Source organism: Engraulis encrasicolus, chromosome 16 (genome assembly GCF_034702125.1).
Source record: "Engraulis encrasicolus isolate BLACKSEA-1 chromosome 16, IST_EnEncr_1.0, whole genome shotgun sequence".
Classification (NCBI taxonomy): domain Eukaryota; kingdom Metazoa; phylum Chordata; class Actinopteri; order Clupeiformes; family Engraulidae; genus Engraulis; species Engraulis encrasicolus.
Genome location: NC_085872.1, coordinates 17,773,224 through 17,785,920, shown reverse-complemented (window position 1 = coordinate 17,785,920; position 12,697 = coordinate 17,773,224). Strand labels below are relative to the sequence as shown.

The window sequence follows — 12,697 nt, the reverse complement described above, 5'->3', positions numbered from 1 at the left end:
ACGTTTAGAGGCTGACCAGATTTCATAAAGATGGTCTGAGGAAGGGATGCTGAAATGAATTCAACCTGCAGACAGTAAGTCAAACTGTAATGGACATGCAAATGACAGTCCTACTCAGCATGGTCAAAGGCTTTCAAGAGGAAATGTCTTCAGTGAAAGTGTCGATTTTAAGTCTGTGACAGGTAGGTCCAGGAAGCAGTGTTGTTTTTGCTTCAAAACAGCCCGTCAAATTTGTCTTCAAAGGGCTACTTTTGTACTTCAGACATGAGAGAGCATTTATTTTTCCACTTGAATGAAAAAGCTGAATACTACTTAGTTACTACTACTACTAGTTTTACCAGTCAGGCAGGGTTGTTTTACTCGAATTCATGTGTCTGATTACACCCCCACCAACACCACCCCGCGGTCTATGTGTGGGTGTGAGTGTAAGTGTATGTGTGTGTGTGTGTGTGCGTGCGTGCGTGTGTGTCCGCGCGCAGCAAAAAATCTGTAGCAAACAAATCAATTACCAATCATTTATGACCTGTTGAAAAGGGGAGTCTAATTTTAAAGATGTACCAAATTAGATAAAGGTTTCTTTTAGCATTTTGTTTGAAAAACGTCCCTTAACAACCGGTCTTGTGTGTAACCTAATTAGTATTAAACAACCAATTGAAAGTGATATAATAAAAAAAGTAATTCTCAGCCATTGTGTCCATAGATTTTTCTATTTTGATAGGTGTTGTAAGCAATAAATGAAAGATAGCTTGCTGACAACATGATGCTTTCTGTCAAGCAAGTATCCAATTACTATATGTAAATAATGGGACATACAAAACGAAGGCAGTGCCTAGTGTTATGGGTTATGCCTGGGATGTAGTACGCACTCTTTGGAGCTTTTCAATGATTAATTAGGCAGTGGACAATCAGACATTCTGACTCTTGTCCTTCAAGGCAGTGCAATGTCGCTCAAAAAATTGCTGTTAATTAAAATGCCTCTGGATAGCGGTTGGAATTGCTAAGTCATGACAGACAGGTGGAACAAAAAAGGAAAAAAAAAAAGAAAGAAGGTCTGTTGTCACTATTGCTACTCCCAGATTACTCAACACAACGTTTCAACCAGTCTGGTCTTCGTCATGACAGACAGGTGGCCCTCGGAAAGGAACAGGCTTCGTCTGTTATCACTCACACACACAAGTGATGTCACATGCAGCAAAATAAATAGTTTGCTGACTACAGGCTCAGGGAAATGTGACAACACATCGGACCTAAACGCAAGTGCCAACATAGCCTTGACGTTCATTTGCATGCAGTGTGCAGAAGGCGACCGACGGCCATAATCTGTTTTGCATCGACTATGATTTTCATCACCTTTAGACTCTCTGTACTCATACACTGCGACTATTAAGAGTCGAAAAGTTCAAAAGCCACCGACTGATTGATAGAGAGGGATTCAAGAAAGGCAAATGTCAAATGTGATTAATTATAATTAGTTATGGAACATGTTACCATGACAACACGAGGTGCTCGTCTTCTAAAGCCAAAAGCATGGCTATGAATCATGACTGTATATGCAACAGGGATGTCAATTTGGTGTCTTAATTGTTGACTATTTTATGACATATCACAAAGAAAATATTTGATAATAACTGTCTGGAGCCAACAGAAATCCTGTTGGAAAAAGAAATAAAGATAATGATAAATCAAAGGTGTGTATCTATGTATGTCCCTGCCTGTTTTCCATCGAGGTGTGTGGTGATTTACGGGGGGCAAGCGACTATAGCTACCCCTACATCACAGTGCACCGAGAATCCATTACGTGTAATCGAATTTCTCTGATAAACATTACAGCCATCAATATGCATTAGTGCTATAAGTGGTTCACATTATTACCTATATGGTGGAGATGATTGTGTAAAATGCCATACATTACTGAAGAGGCAGAATTGGAATGGGCACAATGTCGCTTCGAGTAGAGAGGCTATTAAAGCCAAACAAAAAACATCTGTGCATACCAGCATGAGTGCCTGTAATCTCATTAGATAAAGTATGGATTACAGTGATGCTATTATGAGCCGGTCACGCCTGTCGCAGTCTTCACCGCTAAACCCATGTGTCCTACACCCTGTTTTCACACAGGAAACATGAACTGCTGTTTGAGACAGTAAACGAAAACATATGCGGGCCATATCTTGGGCCAGGTACTGGAACCTGGTAAAGACAGTGAATTGTTGCCACTGCCAGTTAGTAATATACAATCTATGTTGCCAGATAAATACCTATTGGAGAAACCTTTGTAATGAGTCTGACAGCCTGACAGCCTGGAAACCCTATTTGAGTCCATTTATATAACAGCAAAATTGCACAATAGTTTTTATTTTCATGGAAAACAATGGAATGTATGCAGTGTCTGCAATGTCTATTTAGAATCCGGTAATGAAACTGAAAAACAAATTCCACAACTGTGACTGCAGATGTGCCCAGTATTCTCCTATTGACATACACAGTGTGGAACACTGTGAAAGACACCGCTATGTAAATATGAATACTATAGATTAATATAATTTGTATTTCATGCAAAGAAATTAAAGCGAGTCAGCTGAGGCGATACTGATCAATATTTCATAAACTTTTAATGCTTTCAGTTGCACTGTCTTCACAAACTGCGTAAGGCCCTTAAAATATTTACCACCTCAGAATTTAAAGCTTACGCGAGGTTTAAAATTAAAAGACAATTGAGGATTTGTCAGCTTTTCAAAGTGACGCATCCTTTTAATACTGCATGAAATGCATTCCATTATTTGGAGAGACAAAAACGGTTCAGCAGAGAGGAACTAATGTAGTATTTGCCGCAATGTAAGCAGAACAGCTTTTTTACCTAAATTATTTTGTGGGTACACTGTTGAAGCACAGGAGGACAGGAGAAATAATATTCACCTGCAACTAAAGCTTTGACCTTCAACAGAGAGAATAATCACTTTTATATAACTATAACTGCTGCTGCTATCTGGGCTTCCTCCGTCGTGACAAAGCACTCTTGATTTCCAGAGTTCATTATCAACACACCACAAAGCAGTCAAGGTGCTTTTCCAATTCACTGCAAATACATTTTATTGAACGTGACCCCAATATACAGAAACGGACTGAAGAGCCACACGGCATAATGAGAAGTCCTTGTTTACAAAAGGAGCCGTGATGTGTGCCGCACCACATGATTGCTACGGCAACACTGCACATGAAGGAGCTACGCTTTATGTTAGCATTTCAATAGAAAAGGTCATCAGATAAATATTTCAGGCGTTTCGTAGGAATTAATATTGGATTACTGTATAAGCCTGAAGAAAATGAAAAAAGACACAGCGGTCTCAGAAGACTGTTTTGTGTGAAGGTGACAGTTTTCTGTGTTGATGTCTTGCAAATCAGCTGGCAGACTTGAATATGGGGGTGGGTGGTGGTAACGGGGATGGGGTTGGCGGCGGCAGTAGCGGGGGCGTGGGGGGTGTTTGGGGGTTAGCTGTACATAGCTGATGAATGATCGATTTCAAGTGTGATATAACAGTGATTTTGCAGAAAGACCCTGAAAAAAAGCTGTATGGTGATTTGTTTGAGCAGTACTTTGTGATCAGCACACCCAGGTGGCCAGGCTGAACAGACAGCATCCTTGTAGAGATCCCAGAGGACAGGTGGCGAGTTTCAAGGCTCAAGTAGATGACTGGTGTGTGTGTGTGTGTGTGTGTGTGTGTGTGTGTGTGTGTGTGTGTGTGTGTGTGTGTGTGTGTGTGTGTGTGTGTGGGTGTGTGTGTGTGTGTGTGTGTGTGTGTGTGTGTGTGTGTGTGTGTGTGTGTGAGTGTGTGTGTGTGTGCGTGTGCATGTACGTGTGTGCATGCGTGCGCACGTGCGTGAGTGCGAGTGCGAGTGCGAGTGCGAGTGCTCATGTGTGCATGTGTCCACTGTGAAAAATTGCGTCCTACTTGGTCGTCAGTTTCAGATACTCAATGTGAAACCCCTTTTTTCTGGGTTGAAGGTCGTGGTGGAGTAATCTTTTTCTCTTTCTCTGCCTCAAGAGAGGGAGAGAGGGAGTCTGCTGGTTATGGTCAGAGCTGTATAAATTATTCTAATTTTCATTTGAAGCCTGGAAAGTGCTGTATATGGGAGAGGGAGAGAGAGAGAGAGAGAGAGAGAGAGAGAGAGAGAGAGAGAGAGAGAGAGAGAGAGAGAGAGAGAGAGAGAGTGTGTGTGTGTGTGTGTGTGTGTGTGTGTGTGTGTGCATGATCGTGTGTGGCTCATGTGTGGGCGTGTGTGCGCATGCTTTTCTGTGTGCTTACTTGGGCGTGCGTGCGTGCCTGCGTGCCTGCGTGCGTGCCTGCCTGCGTGCGTGCGTGCACGCACGTGTGCGTGCGTGTGTGCATGCATGCATATGTGCGTGCATGCGTGCATGTGTCTGTTTGTGTGTGCATGCTTGTGTTCATGCTTGTGTGTGAGTGCATGCATGTCTGTGTGATGTAATGAAAGGGGTCAGATCAGGATAGATCTCCAGATGGACGTTTATCAGATCCGGGTGGCATTTGGTGAAACAAACATGTACTGCAAGAGTAGAAGGAAGGAGGAAATGACCTCTCCCCTCCGGAGGACCTGTGCTCGTAAAATAAGGTGTTATCAAGCACTTACATCATAAGCGCATGTTTCCAGGATTAGGGATCGTGTCACCCCTCAAGGTATGACCAGAGTAGTAGGTTCTCTGCACACCTCTTGCTCCCAACCGCTTTACTTCTCTCCAGCATGAGAGAATTTTAACAGTATCAATGTCGGAATCTTTTTCGCTAACATAACTATTAGAGTTTGACTGTGTGTGTGTGTATGTGTGAGTGTGTGTGTTTGTTTGTGTCTGTGTGTGTGCGTGTGGGAGGGGGGGTTGTGTGTGTGTGTGTGTGTGTGTGTGTGTGTGTGTGCGTGCGTGCGGGGTGGGGGTGAGGGCGGTTGTACGTATTTTCTAAAGGCAGCATAATGCAACAAAACATTATCATAAAACACACAAAATATTGTGAAAACCACAATGCCTTGAGCACCACATCAATTCAATTCAATACAATCTCAACACCTTCATGACAAATCTCTGCAACGTGGTGGTCAAAAAGGGTCATCAGAAACACCATCTCATATTCATAAGCAAGTCTGTTTTATGGCCACACAGCCACCCAAGTAGGGCCGCTGACAGCATTGGCTGGGCCCGGGACAAAGGCATCTGACGGGGCCCCCCACCCAATACATAGAATGTAATGAGGATCCAATTCTGGCCCCCCTCTCTCTCCCCGGGCCCGGAAAAAGTGACCCCTTTGTCCCACCCCCCTGTCAGCTTCCCTGCACACAAGTAGCATTATGGTGGGCTTTACATTGTAGCGCATGAAAAAAAGAGCACTTGAGAGCCATCATCCCCCTGTGCCTCGATGGAAAATAATCCGTCACTGCTTTTAACATTGCTTGCCCCCCTTTCCAGCACTCTTTGCCATTGGTCACATTCTTGCCTACCGAGTCCCCGGGGGAGAGAGACCCATACCAAAGATATATCACTTTCCTCTTATGGCTGCTAACGGGGCGAAAATGTGTCTCTCCCGCTGTACTGGTTTATAAATGGCCTGCGTGCGCAGCCCATTCGCAATGTGTAAAGCTCCCCCCCGTCTTGTTCTCACCTTCTCACCAGGTGTCCAGTACTGCACGAATGTCAGTGATGTACACACTACAGACTACAAGGCTTACAGTACCACACTACCGTACGTACACACTGCAGGTTATTTCAGGAAGGTCGTAATCCAAAACAACAGAAATGGCTGCAAAACTGTGTGAAAGTTACACACACATGTGTGCACACGCACACGCACAAGCACACACACACACACCCACACACACACACACACACACACACACACACACACACCGTCGCTTGTGAATGTATGCGTGCATGTGCATACACGTACACGTACATGCATGCACACGTACGCACGCACGCACGCACGCACGCACGCACGCACGCACGCACGCACACAGACAGAGAAAAAGAATAAACCACAGAGTTTCCTTTTTTCTTTTCCATACTGGGGGCATGATGGAACATTGGTTTACATCACTGTCTAACTTTTTAAGTGTTGAAAGGCTTTTCACTTTGTTACTTTAGATAAAAGCACTTGCTAAATCCCTCTCACTTTTATTCAAATGCGTTTGTTGACAAACAGATATTTGCCAAAAGCACAGTGCACACCATTGTTTAAAAAAAAACATCCTTTTGTATCAGCCAGCATGCAAGCTCCCTGAATACCATATCCCCATGATCTTGATGTTGGCACTCGGCTGCACCAGCTGAGCTGCAAGAACAGCGCTCCAACTTTGAGCTTCAACAATGTAACTCAAACAAGCACTGAGTGATACAACTATGTAAACTTCGACGCACGAAATGACCATTCACACAGAGAAGCAGCGTGACAGTCTAGTCTGAGTCCCCCTTTCCACACAGTCTCCAGAACTCTCGTCTGTCTTCTATTGGCTCTTCGCCCACAGAGGGAGAAAAATGTCGAATTGATTTCTCCTTTATTGCTTCTGCCACCCGTCCTATCCAAATCCTTAATGCCACCCCGTCAGCTTCACCCACAACTTTATCCGTCCTAATTCCCAATAGAGACAGACATCATAAACACTGACTAAAAAGAAGACAAGGACGCCAGCACCAGCACAATAGAGCACTGGGCCAGGCAGCGAACCAATCTTAGCACATGCAGAGGAAAAACAAAGGCAGACTTTAATCATCCGCTAAAGTCTACATTTATTAGTTTAGCTCAACCAGCAGAGGCTGGAGTGATACATTAATCCAGGGAGAAGATTAGTCTGTGCTCCTCAGAGTAACAACAGGATATGTGCGGTCTCAATTTGCCAAGCCTTTACTGTTTTCATTCTCACCTCCCAAGGAGCTTATTATTCTGTAAATATCCAGCAACACTAATGGCCACCCGCCTTAATGGTTATGTGGCATGCATTCCTCCTCTATGCATCGGGGAATCGCCGACGAGAAGCGAAATGCCACCATTACCGCACAGGCTTTGTAACTACACATTTCATACTTTAATATTTTATATATCTTAATTCTCTGACCTTTTGGTGTGATTAGTATTTACTTATGAAAGACAAGGGATGGAGACTCACACTGACATATAGGAAAAGCAGACAGCACAGCAGTTGCTAGTGTAAACGTCATGGTTTGCAAGTTTAAAAAATATTCAATTGTTTAAGAGACCCAAAGACCACTTTACATACATACTTATGGATTTCAGTACTGATTTATGCTGAGATAATTTATTCATGGTAATGAATTTCTGGAAACATTCCTACAGAAGACAGCACATATATTTCACTGTCAAACTGCAAACCAAAATCAAGACTCACCATTCTTTCTAACTGTTGTTGATGCCTGAGCTCAAAAGCCAAAGTAAAACTACATACTCCTGATGTTGACTGGCTCCCATCATTAATGAAGCATTCATTAGTTCACTGTCTGAAATTTGGATAAAGCATGTATGCATACATCTTCGTTCTCGCTGGAGAACGGACTTCTTGTGATTGCAGGAGAGTGGCTGTCCACGCGGTGGACTGATCATCATAGTGCTTCACGGGGTCCGCAGGGACCACTGCACTCAAGAAGCTGAGATAGATTACGTGGCGACGGCGTATTGGGCAAGATCGCTGGCCGTGGTGCTGAAGTACTGCCACGGCCGAGAAATGTCACGAACTCGGGAGTATGGGGCGCCACTGAGAGCTCAGGTAGTATCTTCGCCCGCAGATATGTACGAACTCTCAGCGGACACCCCCCGGCAGACGATGGTTGGAGAGCAATGGTGCGAGGTGAACTGGAAGGAAGCTAGGGCAAGACACCTAACAAATCGATCGAACAGCGGGGGGGCGAAAGGGAGGTGGTGGGTGCGAGCGAGAGAGAAAATTTCTGACTTGAGACAGGTGAGCAGAGAATAAATGCTGTGTAGTTAATTAAGGGGCGTTCCGCATTCCGGTGAGCTGAAATTCCACCAAATGACGGCAGAGCGGAGAATGAGATGCAGCTGGTAAATAGGCGTGCCTATCTTTTCGCGCTGAATTCAGGCGAATGACAGTTGAGTGGAGAACAGAATGCAGGTGGTAAATTAGGCATGACAAATTTCATTACGCTTCTCTCAAACTTTCATTCTTAACAAAACATGCATTTTACAACACCACTGCTCTATATACACACTATATGGTTTAAAGCACACGCGCACACACACACATGCACAAATGCACACACACACACAAACACACACACACACACACACACGCATACACGCGCACACACACACACACACACACACACACACACACACACACACACACACACACACACACACACACACACACACAAGGAAAGGACAGCAAGGGGACTGGGAATTAAAACTTGCTGAATATTATTTTAAAAATGTACTGGAATAGCATACTCTACCAATAATGGTTGTTTGCCTGTTCCAGGAAGTTAAATTCAAACAAATGCAACTCCCTTTTGATCACCATCACCACTTTCAACACTTTGAACTTTGCTGAAGGGGAATGTTTTAAACACAGCAAATAGCCTACTTTGTAGGCTGCTCCAATCCGCACACAATATAAGAGACGTTATGAGAAATAGTTCAGATGAATACTGTATAAATTGTTTACTAAGCAGCACTGATATAGTGCAATTATTTAATGTTACTGACTACTACAGTATTACTATCCTTCGCTTTACCTCAACACAGGAACACAACAAGAGTACTCTGCAGACAATTCAAGTGCCAAAAAGGGGTTAATTGACCACTGAGAGAGCCAGATCAGGGGAGCTGAGCAAAGGTAGCTGATGACGGCATATTGCGAAGAAAAAAAAAACATAGCATGCAGTTTGTAGGAGAAAAGAGCCCAGTGTTAAAGTCACGGGGTGAAAGGCTGATAGTGATAGAGGATTGTGTACCTCAGCGAGAGGCTCGCGCACACAATACACAGAAGCAGCCTGCGGCTGGAAGGGTCAGGGATGGAGGCACTGTAGCAGTGGTGGCACAGGAGACCTCAGGGCAGAATGTTTTCATCTCTGCTATCAAGCATACAGTACAGTTGACCAGTAGACTCACTGTACTTCATTTATTATGGATGCTGGGCAGGGGCAAGGGAAGGGAGTGAGCAAGGCCATGCTGGTCACCTTGGGATGTCGAGGAAGTGCGAGAAAGCAGCCAGCAAGCTGCTCAAAATGGCATCTTAATCAACAAAATCCTTGAAACTGGACAACACTACTATTTTACAGAAAAAACCCTCACAGCATCCAGAAGCAGATAAAGAATAAGTGAGGGAATTATCATAGTGGCATCTTAATCAACAAAATCCCTGAAACTGGACAACACTACCTCTTTTCAGAAAAAAAAACCCTCTCAGCATCCAGCAGCAGATAAGGAATAAGTGAGAAAATTATCATAGTGGATTTGACATTTTCTGAAATCACACTGAGCCCGCCCTCATCCAACCCCCCTCTGAATGTCTCCACTGTGTCAACGCAGAGCTTGGTGGCCCCGCACTGACCCGGGTCTGATGTTCCGCTGTGTGGAAAAAGCCAACGTGTGACTGGAGCCTTGGCTGCTGCACCGGGGCCCGCTGTGTCCCACGGAGCGTGATGGAAACGGAGCAGTGACAGGTGCCGTCGAGGGTGAGTGGCACAAGGTGGACCGTCTCTTAGGGACTGTGATGACTTTAAAGCACTAAGGGGGGTGGGGGTAGCAGAGTGGTGTGCGGCGTGTGTGTGTGTGCTTCTGTGCAGAGTGTCTGCGAGGTGTGTATGCAGTGCATGCGTGTGGGTGGGTGGGTGGGGGTGAAGAAGGGAAGATTTTGGATTTAGGGAGGCCACCCTCCAGCCGAAGCTCAGCTTCCAGCAGGGGCAGAGCATGACGCTGCTACCATCTGTCGCCTTCCTTAGCGCTAATCTGGCCCTCTCCCACATGCCCACACGCCGCGCTGAGCGGAGCGGACGTCACACTCACTTGTGGCAAATCTCATAGCTCGAAGGTAGACAGACACCAGCAAAAAAAAAAGGAACAGTCAGCTCAGCGATGAGCGGGGCACGAAGATTCATCTAAATGAATATGAGCGGTGAAACCTTTCCAGTGCTGAGGAAGGATATCCAACTTTAGCAGTGTGTGAAAGCACTTTCCCTAAAAATAATCCATCCCTATTTGGACAGGGTGCCAAATGAATGGTTGAAAGTACAACATGCAGTGGAGAGCTGACGGCAGGGCTGGACTGGCCATCTAGCATATCGGGCATTTCCCGGTGGGCCCTGCACCCTTGTGGGCCCCTATTTTCAGAAATGTAAAAAAAAATATCTGAAAATAGGGGCCCACGAGGGCGCGGGGCCCACCGGTGAGTCAGTTCTGCGTCACTAATTATGAGGGGGGCCCCTTTAAGCCAAAAGTGCCCGGGCCCTATTTCTCCCCCCGCTCAGCCCTGGCTGAAGGTCATTAGATTGCTTGATATTCAAGAGGCACAAAGGAGCCATATGAGACGTCAGTACTATATTATTTAGAACTCGGAAATAGAAATGATCAATCATTGTGTAATTTGAAAATATACTATGCCTTTAAATAGCAACAGTTAACTCGGCAGAGTCGGGGGAATAAGAAGGGACAAATAAACTGTAGGGCATCGTCATCTCCAATGAACTATTCCTGTGAGATGCATCTGACTTCGATCTTCAGAGAGCTGTTCGTGTTTGGAAAGGTATAGAGTATCATCGAGAAATAACCTCAAAGTGCAAAGTCACCATGGAACGAATAGCTGAGGTCTTTCTACAGTGCCAGCATATTAAAAAATACATAATTAGTAGGCCTACATATATCTTCATAGTTGTCCTAGCAGTGTTCTTTGCACATTGCTATTAAATGAAGTAATGAACTTACTTTCACATCACAGTAGCATTATTTGACAGCAGCCATTTCATGTAAATATAACTCCATTGCCTAAGAGATGTAATGTCTTTGCAAACAAGGGCATGCCATCAGATGCATTACATCATGTTTTAAAGAGTCAAATAGCATTTTGTCCTTGCAATCAGCAGATCCCAGCACTTAAGGAATGAAGCATGATTTGATTCCATTCACATCCTTTGTGAGAATAGCACCATCAGGCATTGTATTTGCTCCATACCCTGAGAAGAGGCTTATCATCTTCCTCTGTTAGTAAGACAGCCGCCACTGGATAGCTCATAGAAGAGGCCACCTCCTGCTACAGAGACTCATTTTCGGGGCGAAATACATCCTACATGTCCAGGTAATATTCGGATAATGGAGTCTACTTTTGACCACCCTGGCATCCGCAATCATGAGCAATTTCAGTGACTATCTTGTCAAATCCACTGACCAACAAAAGCATTGAACTATATCGTGAACTTGTGATTTTTGTCTCTCAAAAATTACTTCCTGGAACACTCATGCACCCTTTAAAATGATTCAGGCCATTATGCTATTTTGCTGTCTCGTACTCCTCAGAACCCCTGCCTCCCATAGTTTCTTTCTTGCCATTCCATAAATCTTACATTTCACTCAGCAGAATTCTGTAGTGGATGGACGCCGTGCGGTGCAACATAAAAGAACAAACGTACCATGACAGAGATGTGCAGGAAGCGCAGCTCCTCCTCGGCTGCTTCGCTGGCCGGGTCGTCGGTGGCAGCCAGCCCGGGAAGGTTCTGACTGCCATCCTGGTGGTGGATGTGGAAGAGTAGAGTGCCATTTTCAAGCCACTGCTGCCGCCATCGCACCAGAGGAATGTCTTCAGAGTTTCCAGAAATCTCTGGGTGAAGAAAAAAAAAGAAAGAAAGGTTTTCATTATTTGGCAGGTACCAAAAGCACCTCTGCTGTAGCATCACAAAACATTATTAGGCAATTAGGCTTTTGCATCTCCTGCTTGTTTTTGTGAACTGATCATGTTGGTAAACGATTATATACAAAGTTACACTGTAATAAGTGTAACTTTCTCTGAGAAAAATCTCAGTCAGTATTTTGACCACAAATGTGTGTTTTCCAGAGAATGTAGGGTAATTTAAACAATCACTATCAACATTAAACTGATCCAGTGCAAGGCTGCCATGTATTCTGCAAACTCTGGAAAATGAAAAATCCCCATTTTGCTTCTCAATTGCTTGGAGGCCACAAGTTTCAACTGCGGTAGCCGAGGTAGCATGTGTGCATGCATGGCAATCAATAGGTTTGTTTAGTACCCAAAGGACCTACAACACATGCAGCCAAAATGAAGCACACGTTGGCAGCAATCCTATCTCATTCTGCCAATGTAACTACGTGCAGCCTCACCAAAATCGTTTAGGTCCAATTTCGAGGAGTCGTAAATGAAAAACTCCCCTCAGTAATCAAGATCTCAGAGGCACGTGGTTGTGTCTGTTGCTAGGAAACACCTTTGACTGTGTGTAAAGTTAGGGAGAGTACAAATCTGCATGTACCTGTAGTAATTAAGCAGTCTGATTGGTTAAAAGTGTTACTCATGCACATACCTGAGCAAACAACTGCAGAACAGGAATAATGAGATTACTCAAAGCTAGCAAACACTACAAAAACAGGGATGCCGTCAAAGTTCAATTGTTCTGAGACTGCAAACAGTGCCACTGTGACTGTCTCTCTTGATAACT

General features: G+C 44.5%; 1 protein-coding gene across 1 annotated transcript in view; it reads right to left on the bottom strand.

Moving 5' to 3' along the window:
- The window catches only part of astn1 (astrotactin 1), a 222,081-nt gene that overhangs the window by 171,735 nt on the left and 37,649 nt on the right, over positions 1–12,697 (bottom strand). The window contains exon 2 of the mRNA XM_063218915.1: positions 11,660–11,847. Coding sequence (XP_063074985.1) covers positions 11,660–11,847 — 188 coding nt within the window. The remainder of the gene's footprint in view (positions 1–11,659; positions 11,848–12,697) is intronic.